The sequence below is a fragment of the Piliocolobus tephrosceles genome, chromosome 8, assembly GCF_002776525.5.
Source record: "Piliocolobus tephrosceles isolate RC106 chromosome 8, ASM277652v3, whole genome shotgun sequence".
Lineage (NCBI taxonomy): Eukaryota > Metazoa > Chordata > Mammalia > Primates > Cercopithecidae > Piliocolobus > Piliocolobus tephrosceles.
Window position 1 is genome coordinate 11,499,002 of NC_045441.1, and position 22,711 is coordinate 11,521,712.

The following is a 22,711-nucleotide window of genomic DNA, read 5'->3' on the forward strand; positions in this document are numbered from 1 at the left end:
AAAGGGAAAAGGGAAAAGGGAAAAGGGAAAAGGGGAGGGGAGGGGAGGGGAGAAAGAGAAAGAGAGAGAGAGAGAGAAAGAGAAAGAGAAGTGGAGCAGGCAGACTAGGGGGGAAGGCAGAGATTGTAGGAATGTATCTCTCAGCCTGTCCAGTTCCAGTTTTTCTTTTCTTTTCTTTTCTTTTTTTGAGACAGGGTCTTGCTCTTTGGCCCAGGCTGGAATGCAGTGGCGCATTCGTATTTCACTGCATGGGCTCAAGCCATCCTCCCACCTCCATCTCCCAAGTAGCTGGGATTACAGGTGCACTCCACCACACCCAGCTCATTAAAAACAAAAATCTTTTTTTAAAATGGGGTCTTGTTATGTTGCCCAGGCTGGGCTTGCCAGAGCTTCCTGGGGACACGCATTGTCCTGGACGTCTAGAAACCTCTCCTCAGGGAGACGAAGGAGGCAGGAGCCATGTGTGAGAATTTGGAAACAAAGTGAGGTCTTGGGTCCGTCCTGCAGCCTGAGATGCAGTGGGTCCCTCCCGACCAACTCCCCCTTACTCACCCACGCCTGTCCCAGGCTGGACATGGGTCAGTAGCAGCAACAGCGACATTAGCAGCTGGGACTGTTCCGCAGAGAGCCCCATGGCCGGGCCAAGCCTCCAGCTGTTGTCCATCTGTCCGTCTGTCTGCAGTGTCTGCAGCTCCAGAGGCTCCCTGCTCTGTAGTCTGTGCTGGGCTAGGGGAAGCTGTTCCTGGCATCTCCTGTTGCCCCTCCCAAGTACCCCTCCTCTCAAACAACTGGTTGGACAGGTCTGGGGGCAGAATCTGCCGGCCCAGTGAATCTGGCATCGCCAGGGAGGGTCCGAAGAGAACAATCAGTTGCAAGACAAGCCTGGACTCCCCCACCCCACCCCAGGAGTGCCTGACCAGGGAGGGGCTGAGGAAGGAGGAGGCAGCCCCAGGATCCAGGCTGCCCCAGGGACTATCCAGCCGAGTCTGCCCCGTGGATCTCCTTGTCCAAACAGTCGCTGATGTAGCGAGTCTTCCTTTAGGACCTGAGGTGGGAGGATCACTTGAGCCTGGGAGGTTGAGGCTGCAGTGAGCCCAAGATGGCACCACTGCACTCCAGCCTGGGTGATGGAGTGAGACCCTGTCTCAAAAAAACAAAGCAAAACAAAACAAAACAAAAAAACCTGGGAAGAGTTGGTGTCTATTTTTGGTTCGTAGAGAGTGCTGATCAAGGAAGTTCCCTGGAGTCTCTTTTATTTATTTATTTATTAATTATTATTATTGAGGCAGGGTCTCACTGTTGCCCAGACTAGAATGCCATGGTGCTATCATAGCTCGCTGCAGCCTTGACCTCCCAGGCTCCAGGTTCTCAGGTTCTCACGGCCCCACCCTGGGGAAGGATGGGGGATGAGGACAAGCTTCCCAGCTTGGCCTGTGTCCAATTTTGCTGCTCGGAGAGCTCAGATCCCCACCCTCAATTCACCCCCCTGCGTGGAAGGGAGTGACCCTCACTTTCTAGCACAGACAGGGAAGAGGGCTTGGCTAAGAGCACCCCGGAGGTCAGGGCAGAACTGGGGATTAGATCATGCCCAAATGCAAGCTCTGTGGCACTCCTGGTATGGCCCTGCTGTCCCCCTGCAGCCTGGCCCCGGGAGGGGGGCTCCCAGACCTCACACCCCCTCATCTCTTTATCCAGGGGACCTGCCCTCTCTCCCTCCTTCATCCCCAGTCTCTGCCAGGGCAGGGTAGTTCCTCTTCAAGACAGAAAATTACCAGATGGAAGGCCGGGCATGGTGGCTCACGCCTGTAATCCCACCATTTTGAGAGGCTGAGGTGGGTGGATCACCTGAGGTCAGGAGTTCGAGACCAGCCTGGCCAACATGGCAAAACTCTGTCTCTACTAAAAATAAAAAATTAGCCGGACATGGTGGCTTGTTCCTGTAATTCCAGCTACTCAGGAGGCTGAGGCAGGAGAACCACTTGAACTCGGGAGGCAGAGGTTGTGGTGAGCCGAGATCGCACCACTGCACTCCAGCCTGGGCAACAAGAGTGAAACTGCCTCTCAAATAAAATAAAATAAAATAAAATAAATAATAATAATAAAGATGAGATGGGCTCAGGGCAGGTAGGCAGAGACCTGTGACCACCTCTCCCTTGGATCAGGGTACCAGCCCCCGTCAGCCCGACCTTCACACTCTAATTATGCCAGATGTCTTCTTTCTGGGAAACCCAACAGATTATCACCTGTGGCTCCCATTTTTGGGTGAAGAGGGGGCATTCCCCGAAGGGGACATACCTCAGTTCCCCAAGGGGATTCAGAGGTTCACCTCAACTCACAAGAAAAACTTCTGGCAGGGCGCGATGGCTCACACCTGTAATCCCAGCACTTTGGGAGGCCGAGGCGGGCGGATCACCTGAGGTCAGGAGTTCGAGATCAGCCTGACCAACACGGAGAAACCCCCGTCTCTACTAAAAATACAAAATTAGCCAGGTGTGGTGGCGTGCCTGTAATCCCAGCTACTTGGGAGGCTGAGGCAGGAGGATCACTTGAACCCGGGAGGCGGAGGTTGCGGTGAGCCAAGATCGCGCCGTTGCACTCCAGCCTAGGCGACAGGAATGAAACTCTGTCTCAAAAAAAAAAAAAAAGAAAGAAAGAAAAAGAAAGAAAGAAAGATGGAGAGAGAGAGAGACAGAAAAAAAAAAAAAAAAGGAAAAAAAGAACAAACGAAAGAAAGAAAGAAAGGGAAAGAAAGAAAGAAAAAGAAAAAGAAAAACTTCTGGAAGGGACATCTGTCTTGAGCAGGACAGGAAAGAAACGTGAAGTGCATTGAAGTGGGAAGACATTGAGAATCATTGGCCACCAGGTAAGGAAATTCAAGATCCTCCCAATCGGGGTCCCTCACTCCCTGCTCCTTCACACCTCTGAGCCTTTGCCTATGCTGTTCCTCTGCCTGGAACCACCTCCTCCCCAGAGAGAAAACTCCTACTGCTACTTCAAAACCCAGTTCAGATATCACCTCCTCTTGTAACGTCTTCCCAGACAGTCTCTCCAGGCTGACCAAGCTCCCTTCTTTCTCAGCACTGCCATGGCACTTTGTATGGACCAGTGTCCCTCCTGCTGTTTAATGACCAGTGAGCCATGCACCTGCCACCCTCCTGGGGCCCACTCTGTGCTCGGGCAGATGGGAGGCTGTCTCTGTTCATTCAGGCAGCAATAACAAAACACCAGAGACTGAGTGGCTTAAAAACAACAGACATTTCCTTCTCACAATTGTAGAGACAGAGAAGTCTCAGATCATGATATGAGAAGAGGCCAGGCATGGTGGCTCGTACCTGTATTCCCAGCACTTTGGGAGGCTGAGGTGGGAGGATCACATGAGGCCAAGAGTTCAAGACCAGCCTGGAAAACATAGCCAGACTCTGTCTCTACAAAAAAATTAAAAATGAGACCGGGCATGGTGACTCACTCCTGTAATCCCATCACTTTGGGAGGCCAAGGCAGGAGGATCACTTGAGGTCAGGCATTCGAGACCAGCCTGGCCAACATGGTGAAACTCCGTCTGTACTAACAATACAAGAGTTAGTAGGGCATGGGGGCATGTGCCTGTAATTCCAGACTTGCGAGGTTGAGGCACAAGAATCGCTTGGACCCGGGAGGGAGAGGCTGTAGTGAAGCAAAATCACATCACTGGTCTCCAGCCTGGGTGAGAAAGTGAGACTTCATTTAAAAAAAAAAAACACAACAAAAAACCTAGGAAGAGTTGGTGTCTGTTTTTGGTTCATAGAGAGTGGCTTCTAGCTGTGTCCTCACATGGTGGAAGGGTCAAGGAAACTCTCTGGGGTCTCTTTTGTTTATTACATTATTATTTTTTTTGAGATAGGTCTCACTCTGCTGCCCAGGCTGGAGTGCAGTGGTGCCATCTCAGCTCACTGCAACCTCCACCTCCGTCGTTCAAGTGATTCTCCTGCCTCAGCCTTCCGAGTAGCTGGGATTACAGGCGTGCACAACCACTCCTGGTTAATTTTTGTATTTTTAGTAGAGACGGGGTTTTGCCATGTTAGCCAGGTTGGTCTTGAACCCCTGACCTCATGTGAGCCGCCTGCCTCGGCCTCTTAAAGTGCTGAAATTACATGCGTGAGCCACCGCACCCGGCTGCCCAGCTAATTTTGTAACTTTTTGTAGAAACAGAATCTTGCTGTGTTGCCCAGGCTGGTCTCAAGTGATCCTCCCACCTCGGCCTCTTAAAATGCTGGGATTCCAGGTGTGAGCCACCATGCCCGGCCTATATAATACAGGTTTCCCGTCTCTCACTCCCTTTTGAAAGGCAGTTGAAAGCAGACATCAGAACGTGGGAAGAGCTTGTTTCACCTTCTTGAAAACACATTCTTGCTCATAGACTTAGCCTCTCCTTGAGTCCCCAGAGGTGGGCAGGGCAGGTGTTAAGACTAATCTCATTATACGCATGAGAAGAAACGTGGGGCCTGGCAGGCAGAGAAACTTCCTGCAGTCCCAGGGCAGGTCAGTGGCAGGGCTGGAACCCAACCCCAGGTCTCCTGTACCCAGGGAGAACTCCCTCTTTGCCTTATTTATTTATTTATTTATTTATTTATTTGAGACGGGGTCTCGGTCTGTCGCCCAGGCTGGAGTGCAGGGGCGCGATCTCAGCTCACTGCAGCTTCCGCCTCTGGGGTGCCAGCGATTCTCCTGCCTCAGCCTCCCAGGTATCTGGGATTACAGGCACACCCACCACCGTGCCCGGCTAATTTTTGTATTTTTTAGTAGAGACAGGGTTTCACCATGTTGGCCAGGCTGGTCACTCCTGACCTCAGGTGATCCACCCACCTCGACCTCCCAAAGTGCTGGGATTACAGGCCCCTCACCTTTTTTTTTAGAGACTGAGTCTCACTCTGTCACCCAGGCTGCAGTGCAGTGGTGCCATCATAGCTCACTGCAATCTATGTTTCCTGGGCTCAAATTATGCTCCTGCCTCAGCCTCCTGAATAGCAGAGACTACAGGTGTGCACCACCACGCCTGGCTCATTTTAAAATTTTTTGTAGGGATGAGGTCTCACTATGTTGCCCAGGCTGGTCTTGAACTCCTGGGCTCAAGTGATCTTCCTGTCTCGGCTTCCCAAAGTGCTGGGATTACAGGTGTGAGCCACTGCACCCGCCCTTGAATGGATCTTAAAAACCCACCTAGGCTGGGCGTGGTGGTGTGTGTCTGTAGTTCCAGTGCTTTGAGAGGCTGAGGCCAGAGGAGCACATGAGGCCAGGAGTCTAAGGCTGCGGTAAACCATGATCACACCACTGCACTCCAACCTGGGCAACAGAGTGAGACCCTGTTTCTAAACTAATAATAACAATGATTTTTAAAAGTGTTAAAATCCACCTAGAATTTATTTTTGGTGTGATGTGTGATTCAAATTATTTTTTTCTCAAGTTAGTCCGTTATTCAAACACCAAAGTATTGAAAAATGTATCCTAGGCCGGGTGCAGAGGCTCACACCAGCACTTTGGGAGGCCAAGGCGGGCGGATCACCTGAGGTTGGGAGTTCAAGACCAGCCTGACCAACATGGAGAATAATAATAAGCCAAGATTGCACCATTGTACTCCAGCCTGGGCAACGAGAGTGAAACTCCATCTAAAAAAAAAAAAAAAAAGAAAGAGGAAAGAGAAGAAAGAAAGAAAGAAAGGAAGGAAGGAAGGAAAAGAGGGAAGGAAGGAAAAGAGGGAAGGAAGGAAGGAAGGAAAGAAAGATGTATCCTTTCCCTATGTGAATTGAAACGCCTTTTTTTTTTTTTTTTTTGAGACGGAGTCAGGCTGGATTGCAATGGTGCAATTTCGGCTCATTGCAGCCTCCGCCTCCCAGGTTCAAGTGATTCTCCTGCCTCAGCCTCCCAAGTAGCTGGGATTACAGGTGCACACCACCAACCCTGGTAATTTTTGTTTTTTTAGTAGAGATGAGGTTTCACCATGTTGGCCAAGCTGGTCTCAAAGTCCTGACCTCATATGATCCGCCCACCTCGGCCTCCCAAAGTGCTGGGACAACAGGCGTGAACCACTGCACCTGGCCTGAAATGCTGTTTTTATCATACACTGCAGACTAATGCATCCTCAGTGTCACCTCCCAGCTTGATGTGGGACAAGCCACCAAGGGTGTCCTCATCACAGCCCTGCTCAGGCTACCAGTTGGCTATGTTTGCCCCTGCCACCCAAGGCATACAGGAGTCCAGGGGTCCTCTCTGGCCTTGCCTTTATCCTGGGGCAGCTGCAGGTGACAACCTCTGGAAGAGGCAGTAAGAGGAGCCAGGACACAGGTCAGTCTGAGGGACATGCTCCTCCCACAGTCCTGGAGCGGGGCCAGGGTGGGGAATACTGGGGATGGGCGGGGAGGACTGGGGATGGGTGGGGAGGCCGGACCCTGCAGCTTCTTGGGGCTGCAGTCAGCCTGGAAGCCAAGTCCCTGGTCTGCAGTGAGGCTGCAGCTGCCAGCCCCTCAAATAGGCACAGTAAGCACCTCCCAGCAATGCCACTGTGCAGAAGAGATGCCGACAGTGACAAGGCAGTCCACGGTGTTCCCCAAACCAGACACCCCACCTCCACCCTCTGCTATTTTCCTTTTCCAGGTCAGCCCTGGGGCCCTGGCACAAGCTCAGGAGGGCAGAGAGGCCATGCAAAGTGACCACACTGGACTCTCTGCCCTGAGAGCCTGGGCACTGGGAACCAAATGTACTGTGATTTAGAAAAATGCGGCCAGGTGCAGTGGCTCACACCTGTAATCCCAGCACTTTGGGAGGCTGAGGCAGGAGGATCGCTTGAGCTCAGGAGTTTGAGACCAGCCTGGACAATATGGTTAGACCCATCTCTACTAAAAATACAAAAAATTAGCTGGGCATGGTGGTGCACACCTGTAGTCCCAGTTACTCATGAGGCTGAGGGTTGAGGCATGAGAATTGCTTGAGCTCAGGGTGGTTGGGGGAGGTTGGGGGAATGGAGGGTAGAGTGGAGGCTGCAGTGAGCTGAGCTGGGATAGTACACCATGCACTCCAGCCTGGGTGACAGAGTGAGACCCTATCTCAAAAAAAAAAAAAAAAAAAAAATGCATCTTATACCTTGAGGGTCATGGAGACTTTCACGCCTTCCTCTGTGTGTGTGTGTGTGTGTGTGTGTGTGTGTATGTGTGTGTGTGTAAGCGCGCACGCGCTTGGGTTAACTTCCGGAATTTCCGTTTCATTCCTTGGATCAATCTGTCTGTTCAGGCATCAGTACCAGACTATTTTAATCCCTGTATGTATGTATGTATGTATTTTGAGATGGAGTTTCGCTCTTGTTGCCCAGGCTGGAGTGCAATGGTGCAGTCTCGGCTCACTGCAACCTCCACCTCCCGGGTTCAAGCGATTCATTCTCCTGCCTCAGCCTCCCAAGTAGCTGGGATTACAGGTGCCCGCCACCACGCCCGGCTAATTTTTGTGTTTTTAGTAGAGACAGGGTTTCACTATTTTGTCCAGGCTGGTTGAGAACTCCTGACCTCAGGTGATCTTCCCACCTCGGCCTCCCAAAGTGCTGGGATTACAGGCGTGAGTCACTGCGCCCAGCCAATCGCTGTATTTTTATAATCTGCTTTGTTCTGTGTAACTCACTAGTTGTGAGGGTAACTCACTAGTCAGCTGTGCCCTTCTTTGGTGAATACATATTTTTCCCATTAAACTGTAACTCCCTGAGGGCAGGGACTCGACCTGTTTATCTGTTTCGTTCTCCCACTGAATCCCCACTGTTAACCTAGGGATTTGGTACAATAGTTGTGTCCAACAATTTTTTTTTTTTTTTTTTTTTTTTTTTTGCTGTGTCACTCAGGCTGGAGTACAGTGGTGTGATCAGAGCTCACTGCAGCCTCCAACTCCCAGGCTCAAGTCATCCTCCTACCTCAGCCTCCTTAGTACCTGGGACTACAGGCACATGCCACCACACCCATCTAATTTTTAAATTTTTTCCTTTTTTTTTTGAGATGGAGTCTCACTTTGTTGTCTAGGCTGCAGTGCAATGGCATGATCCTAGCTCACTGCAACCTCCGCCTCCCAGGTTCAAGCGATTCTCCTGTCTCAGCCTCACGAGTAGCTAGGATTACAGGTGCCCACCACCATGCCCAGCTACGTTTTGTATTTTTAGTAGAGACGAGGTTTCACCATATTGGCCAGGCTGGTCTCGAACTCCTGACCTCAAATGATCCACCTGCTTCGGCCTCCCAAAGTGCTGGGATTACAGGCATGAGCCACTGCACCCAGCCAATTTTTAAATTTTTCCTGGAGGTGGGGTGCTCGCTATGTTGCCCAGGCTGGTCTCAAACTCCTGGCCTCAAGCAGTCCTCCTGCCCTGACCTCCCAAAGTGCTGAGATTACAGGCATGAGCCACTGTGCTCAGCCCCAAAAATTATTTTTGACAGATAATAGGGACATCTCCTTCCTCTCTGTGTTTGGTCAAGTAGCCCCGGGTGACACCCTTTTTTGTCTGTTTTTGAGACAGAGCCTCGCTCTGTTGCCCAGTCTGGAGTCCAATGCCATGGTCTCGGCTCACTGCAACCTCCACCTCCTGGGTTCAAGAGAGTCTCCTGCCTCAGCCTCCCAAGGAGCTGGGACTACAGGCGTGCACCACCACACCTGGCTAATGTTTTTATTTTTAGTAGAGATGGGATTTTGCCATGTTGACCAGGCTGGTCTCGAACTCCTGACCTCATGATCCACCTGCCTTGGCCTCCCAAAGTGCTGGGATTATAGGCGTGAGCCACTGCGCCTGGCCGTGACACTTGTTTTATAGCATCAGGTTGGTGACCAGAATGTCACAGCCTCTGGGTAGAGGCCAGCTTCCATGTCATGTCCCGTCTTCCTAGTGCAGATGTCCCCAGCTGCAGTGAGTACCAGTGTGAGGGAGTGGGCTTCAGATGCCCAGAGAGGCCAGAGGGATGGCCACAGCAAGCTCTGGGGAGTAGCCAATTCCCCAGCACCTGCCTGCCCATGCACCTTTGGGGTGACTCATGAGACAGGGTGAGGCTCCCACCTGCCCTCTCCCAAAAGGCAACCAGCTATAAAGGCTCTCAGAGGCCCACCAGCCCCAGGTCATCAAACAAGGCCCCAGCTCCATGGCAACCATTACACACATTCATCAAGGAGGAGCAGAGGGAGGTGCTTTCCGGCTCACCTCATCCCCAGCAGAAACAGCCCCCAGATCTGGGCCCAGGACTTTGTCTGTGCGGGGAGGGGAAATGCAGGTGACTCAGTCCCTACTCCTCCACCAACTCAGCCTCAGGCCTCTCCCCAGACAGATCTGATGGAGATCTGTCTGTGACAAAATGTCAAGAGGAAAAGGCCCCACGGTTCATCCACCCCACCCTGGCTCTGATTTTTTTGTTTCGTTTTATTTTTTGAGACAAAGTCTTGCCCTGTCCCTGAGGCTGGAACGCAGTGTCGCGATCTTGGCTCACTGCAACCTCTGCCTCCTAGGTTCAAGCAACTGTCATACCTCAGCCTCCTGAGTAGCTGGGATTACAGGCATGCACCACTACACCCGGTTAACTGTTGTATTTTTGGTAGAGACGAGGTTTAGCCATGTTGGCCACGCTGGTCTCGAACTCCTGGCCTCAAGTAATCGGCCTACCTCAGCCTCTCAAAGTGCTGGGGTTAGAGGTGTGAGTCACTGCATCTGGGCCTTTTGTTTCTTTTTTTATTATTATTTTGTTATTTTATTTGTATTTATTTTTTGAGATGGAATTTCATTCTTGTTGATCAGACTGGAGTGCAATGGCATGATCTCGGCTCACTGCAACCTCTGCCTCCCGGGTTCAAGTGATTCTCCTATCTCAGTCTCCTGAGTAGCTGGGATTACAGGTGCACACCACCAACCCTGACTAATTTTTTTTTTTTTTTTTAAGACAGAGTTTTGCTCTTGTTGCTCAGGCTGGAGTGCAATGGCACGATCTCGGCTCACTGCAACCTCTGCCTCTGGGATTCAAGCAATCCTCCTGCCTCAGCCTCCTGAATAGCTGGGACTACAGGCACACGCCACCATGCCTGGCTAACTTTTGTATTTTTAGTAGAGACAAGGTTTCACCATGTTGGCCAGGCTGATTTTGAACTCCTACCCTCAGGTGATCCACCCGCCTCAGCCTCCCAAAGTGCTGGGATTATAGGCATGAGCCACTATGCCCTGCAAATTGTCTTGCTGCATAACAAACGCCTCCAAAACTCTGAGGTTTAAAGTAATGTTACCTTATCTCTCAAGGTTCTGTAGGTGGGCTGGGCTGGGCTGGGCTCAGCTGGGCAGATCTTCAGCTAAATATGGCATGGGCATTGGCTAGGGCTGCTCAGGCAGCTATAGGCAGCTGGGAGCTGGGCTTCACTCACGTGTTTGGGATGGCTGGAACAGCTAAGGACTGGCTGGACATCTTTCTCTCTCTCTCTCTCTTTTTTTTTTTTGTTTTTTCCTCTCTCTCTCCATGAGTCCCTCATTATTCAGCAGTCCAGCCCAAGCTTGTTTACCTGGCAGGAACAATTCCGAAAGGGCAAAAATGGAAGTTGCTGGCCCTCCAGTCACAAGTCCCAGGTAGACATGAATTTTGAGGGGACACTATTCAACCAAATGCAGGGGACTAGGGCTTTTGGGGTGCTCAGTGAGGAGGTTACTGTGGTCGGCCAGGCAACAGACTAGAGTGATGGCAGTGAAAATCCTCTCTAAATTCATTTTCCATCCTGGGGCTGTGCAGAAGTTCTAGCTGGAGAAAGCGCTCCATGGCTCCAAGTTTTCCTGAAGTTCTGCTGCCCTCTGTGCTGAAGCTCAATTGGCCAGACACTGGCTAGAGTGATGATCTTAGAGGACAAGGGATGGATCCCAAGTGCTACCAGGCACCCCTACCCTGACCCTGGGAGCAGATGGGTCAGGTGTTTGTGGGAGCAGTTGTCCCCCAGGGACTGGCTTACACCCCCCCTCCCTGCTCTGCCCAGGATTACCCTCCCTGCCATTCACACCACCTCAGCCACTGAAGATCTTCCTAAACCCAGTCTGCCCATCTTGCTTGGGCATCCTCTGCATGGTCTAGCTTCTTGGGGGTGGCATTTAGGGCCTTCCACCCCTTTCCCAGGCCATATCTCCTACCACACCCTCTTGACCTCCCCAGTTCCATATCCCTCACCCTGGGCAACTGAGCCTTTCCACAAACCCACTGTGATGCCCAGTTCCTAGTTTGTTTGTTTTGAGACAGAGGGTTTCGCTCTGTTGCCCAGACTGGAGTGCAGTGGTGCAGTTTCGGCTCACTGCAACCTTCGCCTCCCGGGTTCAAGCGATTCTCCTGCCTCAGCCTCCTGAGTAGCTGGGATTACAGGCGTGTGCCACTACACCTGGCTAATTTGTATATTTTTAGTAGAGATGGAGATTCACCATGTTGGCCAGGCTGGTCTTGAACTCCTGGGCTCAAGCAAACTACCTGCCTTGGCCTCTCAAAGTGCTGGGATTACAGGCGTGAGCCACTGCACCTGGCTGATGGCCAATTATTTATCTCCCTTCCCTCCATCCTCAACAGGGGCTCCAGCTCCAATGCCACCCCCTCCAGGAAGTCCTCCTTGCACCTCTGCCCCCCATTAGGCTGGGCCAGGTGTCTCCCTTGGGCTCCCAGCACTGCCTGTGTTGCCCCCATCATAGCTCCTCTCCCCTGCACCATACTTTCTAGGTTCTCTGGGCTCCCGGTTCTGTCTGGCGGGGACCCCAAGAGAAAGAAACACCCAGATACATTTGACAATCTGATCCTGCTTGCAACTCCCCACCCCTCCCACCCAGCTCAGCCTCTCCAGCCCCCATCCTGAGTGTCTCCTGACCTAGGGCTCCCTGACTGGCCTGAAACCCTGGAATCAGGGCTGAGACAGGCCTCCAGGCGCAGGGGTGGGGAAGGCGTAGCTGAGATCACAGCTACCATGAAACCCTCTTGGGGACGTTGGGCTCCCTCCCCTGGGGAATGAAAGGTGGGGGCAGGAGGAGAGAGGGAGAGGCCAGGATGATTAATGGGACATTTCTTTCTGTCCCTGGGGGGAGAAGCCAGGGAGAGAATGGTTGTCAAGGGCAACACATTCTTTCCAGTGGCTAACTCTGATGTGTCACTCACATCACAGGGAGTGGGGTTTCGGGGAGGCTGAACTGCAGCGTGGGCCCAAAGGGAGCTTGGAGACCTTCTGGGTTGAATGCTCATTTTACAGAGGGGAAACTGAGGCCAGGGGAGACAGGTATGGTGCCCCTGTGGGGCTTACACCAAAAATGAGGCTTAAAAATGGGGCAATCGGCCGGGCGCGGTGGCTCAAGCCTGTAATCCCAGCACTTTGGGAGGCCGAGACGGGCGGATCACGAGGTCAAGAGATCGAGACCATCCTGGCTAACACGGTGAAACCCCGTCTCTACTAAAAAATACAAAAATACAAAAAACTAGCCGGGCCAAGTGGCGGGCGCCTGTAGTCCCAGCTACTCGGGAGGCTGAGGCAGGAGAATGGCGTGAACCTGGGAGGTGGAGCTTGCAGTGAGCCGAGATCCAGCCATTGTACTCCAGCCTGGGTGACAGAGAGAGACTCTGTCTCAAAAAAAAAAAAGGGCAATCCTGGGCTGGGTGTGGTGGCTCATGGCTGTAACACCAGCACTTCGGGAGGCCAAGGTGGGAGGATCACTTGAGGTCAGGAGATCAAGAACAGCCTGGCCAACATGGTGAAACCCCATCACTACTAAAAATTCAAAACTTAGCTGGGCCATGGTGGCAGGCGCCTGTAATCCCAGCTACTTGGGAGGCGAGGCAGGAGAATCACTTGAACCCAGGGACAGGCACGAGCCACCGCATCCGGCCATGCGTAGGGATTTTGAAGGAACACAGTTCAGTCTGCAGCTGAGGGGTGCCTCCCCCATGAGCAGGACGCTCTCTAAGGACAGAGACTGGACCTGAGCCCTCCGCTGAGCCCATGGGTCTTGGGCTGGGTCTAGATCTGTTGTCCTGCCCAACAGTGGCTCCTCCAGGGGGGCAGGGGCGGCTGCTGAATGAGCAGTCAGGTGTGTCCCTCAGCTCCTGTTTCTTTCTGGCCCCTTCTCAGAAGGTGGTGCCATCCTGTCCTCCACCACAGCCTGGGCAGCTTCCAAGGCTGCTGTGGGCAGAGATCAGAGGGAGATCTAGGGAGGCAGTGGGCTGGGCTGTTGGGAGCCACTGCCCTGGGGTGTCGCCAGGAGTGGAGATGCCCGCTCTGTGCTCCAGCTATGACCCTCTATGGGCAGTCGGGGGGCTGATCTCTGCAGAGTGACCTTGTGTCCCCAGGCCAGAGGAGGGGATGGGAGGCTCTGAGGTGGCAGCTGTGCATGGTCAAAGTGACAGCTTAGGCCAGATGTGATGGCTCACACCTGTAAGTCCAGCACTTTGGGAGGTTGAGAGGGAAGCCCAGAAGGTGAAGACCAGGGTGGGCAATGCAGTGAGACCCCATCTCTACAAAAAATTTTAAAATTAGCTGGATGTGGTGGTGCATGCCTGTAGTCCCAGCTACTTGGGAGGTTGAGGTGGGAGGACCATTTGAGCTCAGAAGTGAGTGAGCCCTGATAGCACCACTGTACTCCAGCCTGAGCAACAGAGACCCTGTCAAAAAAAATAAAAAATAAAAATAAAAGAAATAAAAAAAAAGAAGTCAGCCAAATGAGAGGTGAGTAACAAAGCTGAGGAAAGCCAAAGGCCAGGGCATCTTTTTTGTTTGTTTGCTTGCTTTCTTTTCTTGTCTTTTTTTTTTTTTTTTTTTTTGAGATGGAGTCTTGCTCTGTCGCCCAGGCACGCAGTGGCAGGATCTCAGCTCTCTGTAAGCGCCACCTCCCAGGTTCATGCCATTCTCCTGCCTCAGCCTCATTAGTAGCTGAGACTACAGGCACCCACCAGCACACCCAGCTAATTTTTTTGTATTATTTTTAGTAGAGACGGGGTTTCACCATGTTAGCCAGGATGGTCTCAATCTCCTGACCTCGTGATCTGCCCACCTTAGCCTCCCAAAGTGCTGGGATTACAGGCGTGAGCCACTACGTCCCTGCCTGTTGTTTTTCTTTTTTTTGAGACGGAATCTCATTTTGTCACCCAGGCTGGAGTGCTATGGTGTGATCTCAGCTCACTGCATCCTCCTGCCTCCTGGGTTCAGGAGATTCTCCTGCCTTAGCCTCCCGAGTAGCTGGGATTACAGGTGCATGCCACCACACCTGGCTAATTTCTCTGTTTACAGTGGACATGGGATTTCATTATGTTGGCCGGGCTAAGTCTCCAACTCCTGACCTCAGGTGATCTGCCAGCTTTGGCCTCCCAAAGTGCTGGGATTACAGGCATGAGCCACAATGCCCGGCCAATGCTCACAGTTTTAAATGTCTAATTACAAAGTGAAAAACATGCTGTGAAGGAAAAGGACACAGCTCTCAGAGAGCTGAGAGCTGAGAAAGGGCTTCCCTGAAGAGAGACAAGGAAAGGGCGAGAAGAAGAGGCGCCTGGTGGAGGAGCCGTCTACGGACAGGCAAGGACAAGGCAAAGGCAGGGCGTCCTAAATGAGGGTCTGTGTGGCTGGAACAGTGGCAGCAAGAGAAGGATTATGGGGGCATCGTGACTGAGATGGTGAACTTAGATTATGTTTGTATTTATTTACTTATTTTGAGCAAGGGTCTTGCTCTGTTGCCCAGGCTGGAGTGCAGTGGAGTGATCATAGCTCACTGCAGCCTTGACCTCCCAGGCTCAAGCAATCCTCCCATCTCAGCCTCCTGAGTAACTGGGACTACAGGTGTGCAACGCCATGCCTGGATAATTTTTTTTCCCCCTGTGACAGAGTCTCACTTTGTCGCTCAGGCTGGAGTGCAGTGGTATGATCTCGGCTCATTGCAACCTCTCCTCCCTGGGTTCAAGCAGTTCTCGTGCCTCAGCCTCCCAAGTAGCTGGGACTACAGGCGTGCGCCAGCATGCTAATTTTTGTATTTTTTAATGGAGACGGGGTTTCGCCATGTTGGTCAGGCTGGTCTCAAACTCATGGCCTCCGGTGATCCACCTGCCTCAGCTTCCCAAAGTGCTGAGATTATGGGAGTGAGCCACCACACCTAGCCTATGTCTGGAAAACTTTTTTTTTTTTTTTGAGACAGAGTCTCGCTGTATTGCTCACGCTGGAGTGCAGTGGCGTGATCTCGAGTAGCTGGGATTACAGGCACACACCACTGTGTCCGGCTATTTTTTGTATTTTTAGTAGAGATGAAATTTCACCATGTTGGCCAGGCGGGTCTCGAATCCCTGACCTCAGGTGATCCACCTGCCTCAGCCTCCCAAAGTGCTGGGATTACAGGTGTGAGCCACCGCGTGTGTCCCCTAGGGGTTATTTCTGACCTGACTCTTTTCTTTTCTTTTGAGATGGAGTCTTGCTCTGTTGCCCAGGCTGGAGTGCAGTGGCATGATCTTGGTTCACTGCAACCTCCACCTCCCAGGTTCAAGTGATTCTCCTGCCTCAGCCTCCCAAGTAGCTGGGATTACAGGCACCTGCCATCATGCCTGGCTAATTTTTTTGTATTTTTAGTAGAGACAGGGTTTCACCACGGTGGCCAGGCTGATCTCAAACTCCTGAGTTCAATGGATCCTCCCACCTCAGCTTCCCAAAATGCTGGGATTATAGGCGAGAGCCACCATGCCTGGCCTTAAGCTGAATTTTGAAGGGCAAATGGAAGAAGGAGGCCAAGGCAGGAGGATCTCTTGAGCCTAAGAGTTCAAGACCAGCCTGGGCAACACAGCAAGACCCCATCTCTAAAAAAAATTTTTTTTTTTTTTTGAGACAAGAGTCTCACTCTGTTGCCCAGGCCGGAGTGCAGTGGCACGATCTCGGCTCACTGCAAGCTCCGCCTCCCGAGTTCATGCCATTCTCTTGCCTCAGCCTCCCAAGTGGCTGGGACTACAGGCGCCCGCCACCACGCCTGGCTAATTTTTGCATTTTTAGTAGAGACGGGGTTTCATCGTGTTAGCCAGGATGGTCTTGATCTCCTGACCTCGTGATCCATTCACCTCGGCCTCCCAAAGTGCTGGGATTACAGGCGTGAGCCACCGCGCCCCGCCTTAAAAATTTTTTTTTAAAAAAAGAGGAAAGAAGGAGAGGAGGAGAGGCAGCTGCTTGGAGAGACCAAGGGTGTATACGGTCCTGCTCTGCAGTGGCACCCATGGTGGCCAAGGGGTGGCAGCAGGGATTGTGGGCTGGGAAGAACCAGATCTGAACCAGGGCAGACAAAGGGGATTGGAGAGGAAGAGCTGGATTCCAGAAATATGCAGGAGGTAGCCACAGGAATTGGAAGATGAGGCAGAGGGAAGAGGCCATGCCCAGTTTCTGATGTTGCCTACTCATGAATGCAAAAATTGGGATCTTCTGTGCTTTGCAAGTGAGTGCACCACCCCAGTTTGCTTGACAGCAGGGCCCCAGGAAAAGGGGTTCTGGGGATGTCATCTTAACAGCAGGTGTGTTCCACAAGAACATTAATACATCGTTAATATTTTTGAAAGACAAGACTGGGCATGGTGGCTCACGCCTGTAATCCCAGCACTTTGGGTGGCTGAGGCGGGAGGATCACTTGAGCTCAGGAGTTCAAGACCAGCCTGGGCACCATGGCGAAACCCCGTCTCTACTAAAAATACAAAAAATAGCCGGACACAGTGGTGTGTGCCTGTAATCCCAGCTACTTGGGAGGCTGAGGCAGGAGTATTGTTTGAACCTGGGAGGCAGAGGTTGCAGTGAGCCGAGATCACGCCACTGCACTCCAGTCTGGGCAACAGAACGAGACGCCATCTCAAGAAGAAGAAAAAAAGGAACCCAAGGGCACTGCCCAGCACAGGCACAGTCACATCAGGCCCTGGGGAGCTGTGCCAGGGCATTCTGCCCAGCGGAGTCACACTGAAGAGGGTCCTCAGCCGAACCCCATCCCCTTGAGGACCAGCTCGTGACAGCTTTGAGCAGAACATGTCTTGAGAACGGCATTGTGCAGAACCTTTTATTAAATGGCATTTAAAATATTCTCCAGGACTGTGTAGTTGGGGAAACGCCACGAAATCCATTGGCCCGGAACATAATGGCTCAGTGGTTCAAAACAAAAGCATTGTTAACAAGGAAAAACAGCAACTGTTGTGGGGTAATGACTTGCATCTGACTCAGCAGGCCAAACATCAAAGGAATTCGGATGGCAGCAGGTGGGCACAGGCAGCCAGGAAACACCCCTCCCCCGCTCTCACTTCCGGCCATCGCTTTAACTCCCTGGAGTGTCTAAACTACCCATTTCTCTCCATCATCCCTGCAATCCCCAAGCAAGAGCCACCTTGATCTCCCGCTGGGATGTCAGTGGCTCCACTCTAGCTGAACTCTCCACGTCCACTCCTGCCCCTCACCCACTCCCCTCTCAGTATCCAGAGGGACCAGGTTCTTTTTTGTTCTTCTTCTTCTTCTTTTTTTTTTTTTAGATGGAGTCTCACTCTGTCGCCCAGGCTGGAGTGCAGTGGTGCGATCTCGGCTCACTACAACCTCCGGCTCCCAGGTTCAAGTGATTCTCCTGCCTCAGCCTTCCGGGCAGCTGAGACTATACACGCACGCCACCACACCTGGCTAATTTTTTTGCATTTTTAGTAGAGATGGGGTTTCATCATGTTGGCCAGGCTGGTCTCCACCTCCTGACCTCAGGGGATCCGCCCACCTCAGCCTCCCAAAGTGCTGGGATTACAGGCGTGAGCCACCGCGTCCAGCCAGGACCAGGTTCTAAACCTGATCACATCGCACCTCTGCTCCCAACATTCAGAAACTTCACACGGCAAGAACAGAATGTAGGTTCAGACAGGTGTGGTGGCTCACGTCTGTAATCCTAGCACTTTGGGAAGCCAAGGCAGGGAGGATCAATTTGGGAGGCCAGGAATTCGAGACCAGCCTGGGCAACATAGAGATCCAGCTGGGCACAGTGGCTCATGCCCGTAATCCCAGCACTTTGGGAGGCCAAGGCAGGAGGATCACTTGAGGTCAGGAGTTCGAGACCAGCCTGGTCAACATGGTGAAATGCCATCTCTACTAAAAATACACAAATTAGCCGGGCGTGGTGATGGGCACCTGAAATCCCAGCTACTTGGGAGGCTGAGGCAGGAGAATTGCTTGAACCCAGGAGGTGGAGGTTGCAGTGAGCTGAGATCACACCACTACACTCCAGCCTGGATGACAGAGTGAGACTCTGTCTCAACAAAACAAAACAAAACAAAATAAAACGTACCAACACCTAATCTCTATAAAATATTTTTAGAAGTTATCCAGGTGGGCTGGGTGCAGTGGCTCATGCCTATAATCTCAATACTTTGGGAGGCCAAGGCAGGTGGATCACCTGAGGTCAGGAGTTCAAGACCAGCCTGCCCAACATGGTGAAACCCCGTCTCTACTGAAAAAAAAAATACAAAAATTAGCCAGGTGTGGTGGCAGGCACCTGCAGTCCCAGCTACTCAGGAGGCGGAGGCAGGAGAATGGCTTGAACCCTGGAAGCGGAGGTTGCAGTGACCTGAGATAGTACTGTTGCACTCCAGCCTGGGTGACAAGAGCAAAACTCCATCTCAAAAAAAAAAAAAAAAGAAAAGGAAAGAAAAGAAAAGAAAAGAAAAGAAAAGAAAAGAAAAGAAAAGAAAGAACCCCTGGGAAGCCCCCTTGGCTCTCAGTGGGGGCCAGTAGCCTCCCCTAGGCTCCTGGGCTATAATTCAGTCTTTACACCGTAGGTTCCAAGATCTATTTAGAGGGTGTTTCCAAAGTCAAGTTCCAGGCGGCTCCTGAGGGTGGCGGCAGCTCCTCAGTAGGCCCAGAGAGACTGTGCAGAAGGGAGGGGCACCTGCAGGCTCTCACGGGAAGTCCCTGGCGCTACGTGTGGCATCAGCACGGATCCTGACAGTATAAACACAGAAGGGCCCCAGGACGTTCAAAAGCCTGTGGCCAACGTGGCGAAACCGCATGTCTACTGAAAATACAAAAATTAGCTGGGTGTGGTGGCAGGCACCTGTGATCCCAGCGACTCAGGAGGCCAAGTCTTGAACCCAGGAGGTGGAGGTTGCGGTGAGCAGAGATCGCACCACAGCACTTCACAGCACACAGCACTCGACAGAGTGAGACTCCACCTCAAAAAAAAAAAAAAAAAAAAAAGTCCGTGGCAATCCTGCTCCTAGCTGGTCCTCGGACCCTGGGAGGACTCATTCATCTTTTTCTTGTCACACAGCAAACATCGATGGCCCCCTCCTCCTCCCTCTCATACCCCTTCGGGCTGCGCCCCTAGCCAGCTGTCTTGAGTCTGGATAGGACAGCGTGAGACAGTCTCCGCTGGGCAACAGAGTGAGACTCCATCTCAAAAACAAAACAAAACAAAACACACACACAAACAAACAAAAACCCACTACGGTGAAGCCCGGGTCCCTCTGTCTTCTAACTCTTTTTTTTTTTTTTTTTTAGATGGAGTCTCGCTCTGTCGTGCAAGCTGGAGTGCAGTGGCGCGATCTCAGCTCACTGCAACCTCCGTTTCCCAGGTTCAGGTGATTCTCCTGCCTCAGCCTCCCAAGTAGCTGGGATTGCAGGCACCCACCACCACATCGGGCTAACTTTTGTACTTTTAGTAGAGATAGGGTTTCACCATGTTGGCCAGGCTGGTCTCAAACCCCTGACCTCAAGTGATCTGCCTGACCTGGCCTCCCAAAGTTGGGATTACAGGCATGAGCCACCAAGCCCGTCTGTTAACTCTCAATTCCAGACAGAGGGACCGGGGCTTCACCGTAGTGGGTTTTTGTTTGTTTGTGTGTGTTTTGTTTTGTTTTGTTTTGTTTTTTGAGGCGGAGTCTTGCTCTGTCGCCGGGACTGGAGTGCAGTGGCCGGATCTCAGCTCACTGCAAGCTCCGCCTCCCGGGTTTACGCCATTCTCCTGCCTCAGCCTCCCGAGTAGCTGAGACTACAGGCGCCCACCACCTCGCCCAGCTAGTTTTTGTATTTTTAGTAGAGACGGGGTTTCACCGTGTTAGCCAGGATGGTCTCGATCTCCTGACCTCGTGATCCGCCCGTCTCGGCCTCCCAAAGTGCTGGGATTACAGGCTTGAGCCACCGCGCCCGGCCTTGTTTTGTTTTGTTTTTGAGATGGAGTCTCACTCTGTCGCCCAAACTGGAGGGCAGTGGCAAGATCTCAGCTCACTGCAACCTCTACCTCCCGGGTTCAAGTGATTCTCCTACTTCAGCCTCCCGAGTAGCTGGGATTACAGGCCCCCCACCACCATTCCCTGCTAATTTTTGTATTTTTGGTAGAGACAGGGTTTTGCCACATTGGCCAGGCTGGTCTCTAACTCCTGACCTCAAGTGATCTGCCTGCCTCAGCCTCCCAAAGTGCTGGGATTATAGGTGTGAGCCACTGCGCCCGGTCTGTTCGTTCAAGACAGGGTCTCACTCTATTGTCCAGGCCAGAGTGCAGTGGCGCAATCACAGCTCACTGCAGCCTTAAACTCCTGGGCTCAGGTGATCCTCCTGCCTCAGCCTCCCAAGTAGCTGGGGTAGAGGTGCATGCCACCACCCCTGGCTAATCTTTTTTTAATTTTTAGTAGAGGTGGAGTCTCACTATGTTGCCCCAGCTGGCCTGGAACTCCTGGGCTCAAGTAATCCTTCTGCCTCAGCCTCCCGAAGTGCTAGGATTCTAGGTGTGAGCCATGGCACCCAGCCTATCACAGTAGTGTAACTTAAAGGGGCTGGCTCCCCTGGCCAGACTTCACCTGGGACACCAAGGCATTTGACTGAATCTGTTTCTGTCTATACCTGGAGGGGTTCTGGTGGCTGGTGGGGGTGCAGGCAGCATGGAGGAGGGGCCCTCAGAGATGAGGGGCTCAAGGGCTTGCTTGGGAGGGAGCACGACCAAAACCACATATCTGGCCCTGAAACGCATGTGTGGATTTTCCTGGGGTATTAGGAGATGGGGGCACCTCAAAGTACAAGCCAGGACAGCAATCAAGGGACACGCTCGGGGTAATCCCATGGGGCAGAAGCTGAGCAGGCCCTGGGCTCCCAGTATAAATTTCCTGTCCCGGCAGGGGCACCATTCAGGCCAGGGTGGGCTCCAGATCGCATTTATTCACCTCCAAAGAGGGCTGCAGCCCAAGGGTCACCACCGAGCGCCCTCTGTGGGGAGGGCCTGCAGGCCGGGAGCCGTGGTCACATTAGAGGGCCCGGGAGCGCGGCCCAAGGGGGCGTGCGCAGCGGCCGTGGACAGAGTGCAGCGGGCAAGTCACTGAGCCTCAGTTTCTCCATTTAGAAAATCGCGGTGGCTGTGCGGACTGCATGGCACGCAACGAGCTCTCAGGCGTGACTGCTCATCCCTCCGGCTTGGTGGAAGGAGGCCTAGAGTACTGACCTCCACCGACCCAGCCACGTGGCATCTGCTACCGCCTTGGAGACAGGAGGGGCAGCGAATAGGAGTGCGCATGCGCACTGGCCGTGAGGCAGCCTGGCTGCGGCTCACTGGCGCTCCCCAGTGGCGACGACGGAAACCACCGGTCTTGTACACAGATGGACACTTGCGGTTCTGCACAGAGAGTCCTTCCAGGTGATGGAGGCTCCTGGGTCCCAGAGAGCCTCCTGGGATGGCAGTCTAAGGGCGTGACAGACCCCCGACAGCAACAGGTCACATCCGGACACGTGGTCGTCTCAGGTCTAGAGAAGGCAGCTCCCCAAGGTAAGAACCAGCTATGCCTGAAGCCCCAAGTCTAACACTGTATGTGGCATACAGCAGGTGCTTAATAAATGCTTGAGAGGGTGGATAAGGGCGAGAGCCATCCGTATGTGCAAGAGGGGTGGAGGTGGTGGCCAGAATTGGTAGTCAGATGACCATGGAGAGTCCCACTCTCAGAAAGGTGCTGTGCCCAGGGGCAGTAGAGACGCCTCTGAATCCTTACCCTGCCCAGCCACTGATGGGTGGGAGGGGGGACAGAGGGCGGCTCAGGTCTCACAGGCCCCGGGATGAGCCCAGCTTCCTGCACCAGGCAAAGCACGGTCCTCTGCAGGCCTCCTCCTGGGGTCTGGAAGCTTGCGGTCAGGGTGGCCTGTCCACACAGCCTCCAGCCTTCCTCGAAGGAGGTCAGGTGAGACAGAGATGGGGATGGAGGTGGGGACTGGGTGTCCAGTCTGCCAATGACCCTCCCCTAAACCCTCCTGAGTGTAACTTACAGATGTTTGGAGAGGGAGAGAAACCGGAAAGGCAGAGGCAGGGGGGCTGGTGCTGGGATTCCAGGCAGGGTAGGGGGTGTGCTGGCTGGGGCGAGAAAGGCAAGCAGCCCTGAGGGGGCCTGTGGGTGCAGGAGCTGGGACAGAGCACCATGCACTCGCTCCCTGCGCCCCACCTCCCCTAGCCTCATGCACAGAGGCCAGGCTAGGGGCTGAGGCTGGGGAGGGGCTCCTGGCCAGGCTCGCAGCCCACTGGCAGTGTGGCAGCCTCGCTGGGCGGGATGTGGTGGGTCATGTAGCGCTTCCCCATGAAGGAGCCGATCCGCAGCTGCTCCGGGGCCTCCTCCGGCCACCACAGGCTGGAGCTGGGCGGGGAGAGGAGGAGGAACAGATGTATGTCCCTGCCATGTGGGGCGGGTGCTGGGTCAGGGCCTGTTCTCCCTCCCTGCTCCCTCACCTGCAGTCTCTCTCT

General features: G+C 53.0%; 2 protein-coding genes across 2 annotated transcripts in view; both read right to left on the bottom strand.

The window, feature by feature from the left end:
• UPK3BL2 (uroplakin 3B like 2) overlaps positions 1-1,101 on the bottom strand; it is a 6,978-nt gene extending 5,877 nt beyond the window's left edge. Inside the window, exon 1 of the mRNA XM_023218734.2 lies at positions 553-1,101. Within this exon, the coding sequence (XP_023074502.2) occupies positions 553-664 (112 nt within the window). The 5' untranslated portion in view covers positions 665-1,101. The remainder of the gene's footprint in view (positions 1-552) is intronic.
• Positions 1,102-21,130: 20,029 nt separating this feature from the next.
• The window catches only part of UPK3B (uroplakin 3B), a 6,117-nt gene continuing 4,536 nt past the window's right edge, over positions 21,131-22,711 (bottom strand). Inside the window, exon 6 of the mRNA XM_023218728.3 lies at positions 21,131-22,604. Coding sequence (XP_023074496.1) covers positions 22,445-22,604 — 160 coding nt within the window. The 3' untranslated portion in view covers positions 21,131-22,444. The remainder of the gene's footprint in view (positions 22,605-22,711) is intronic.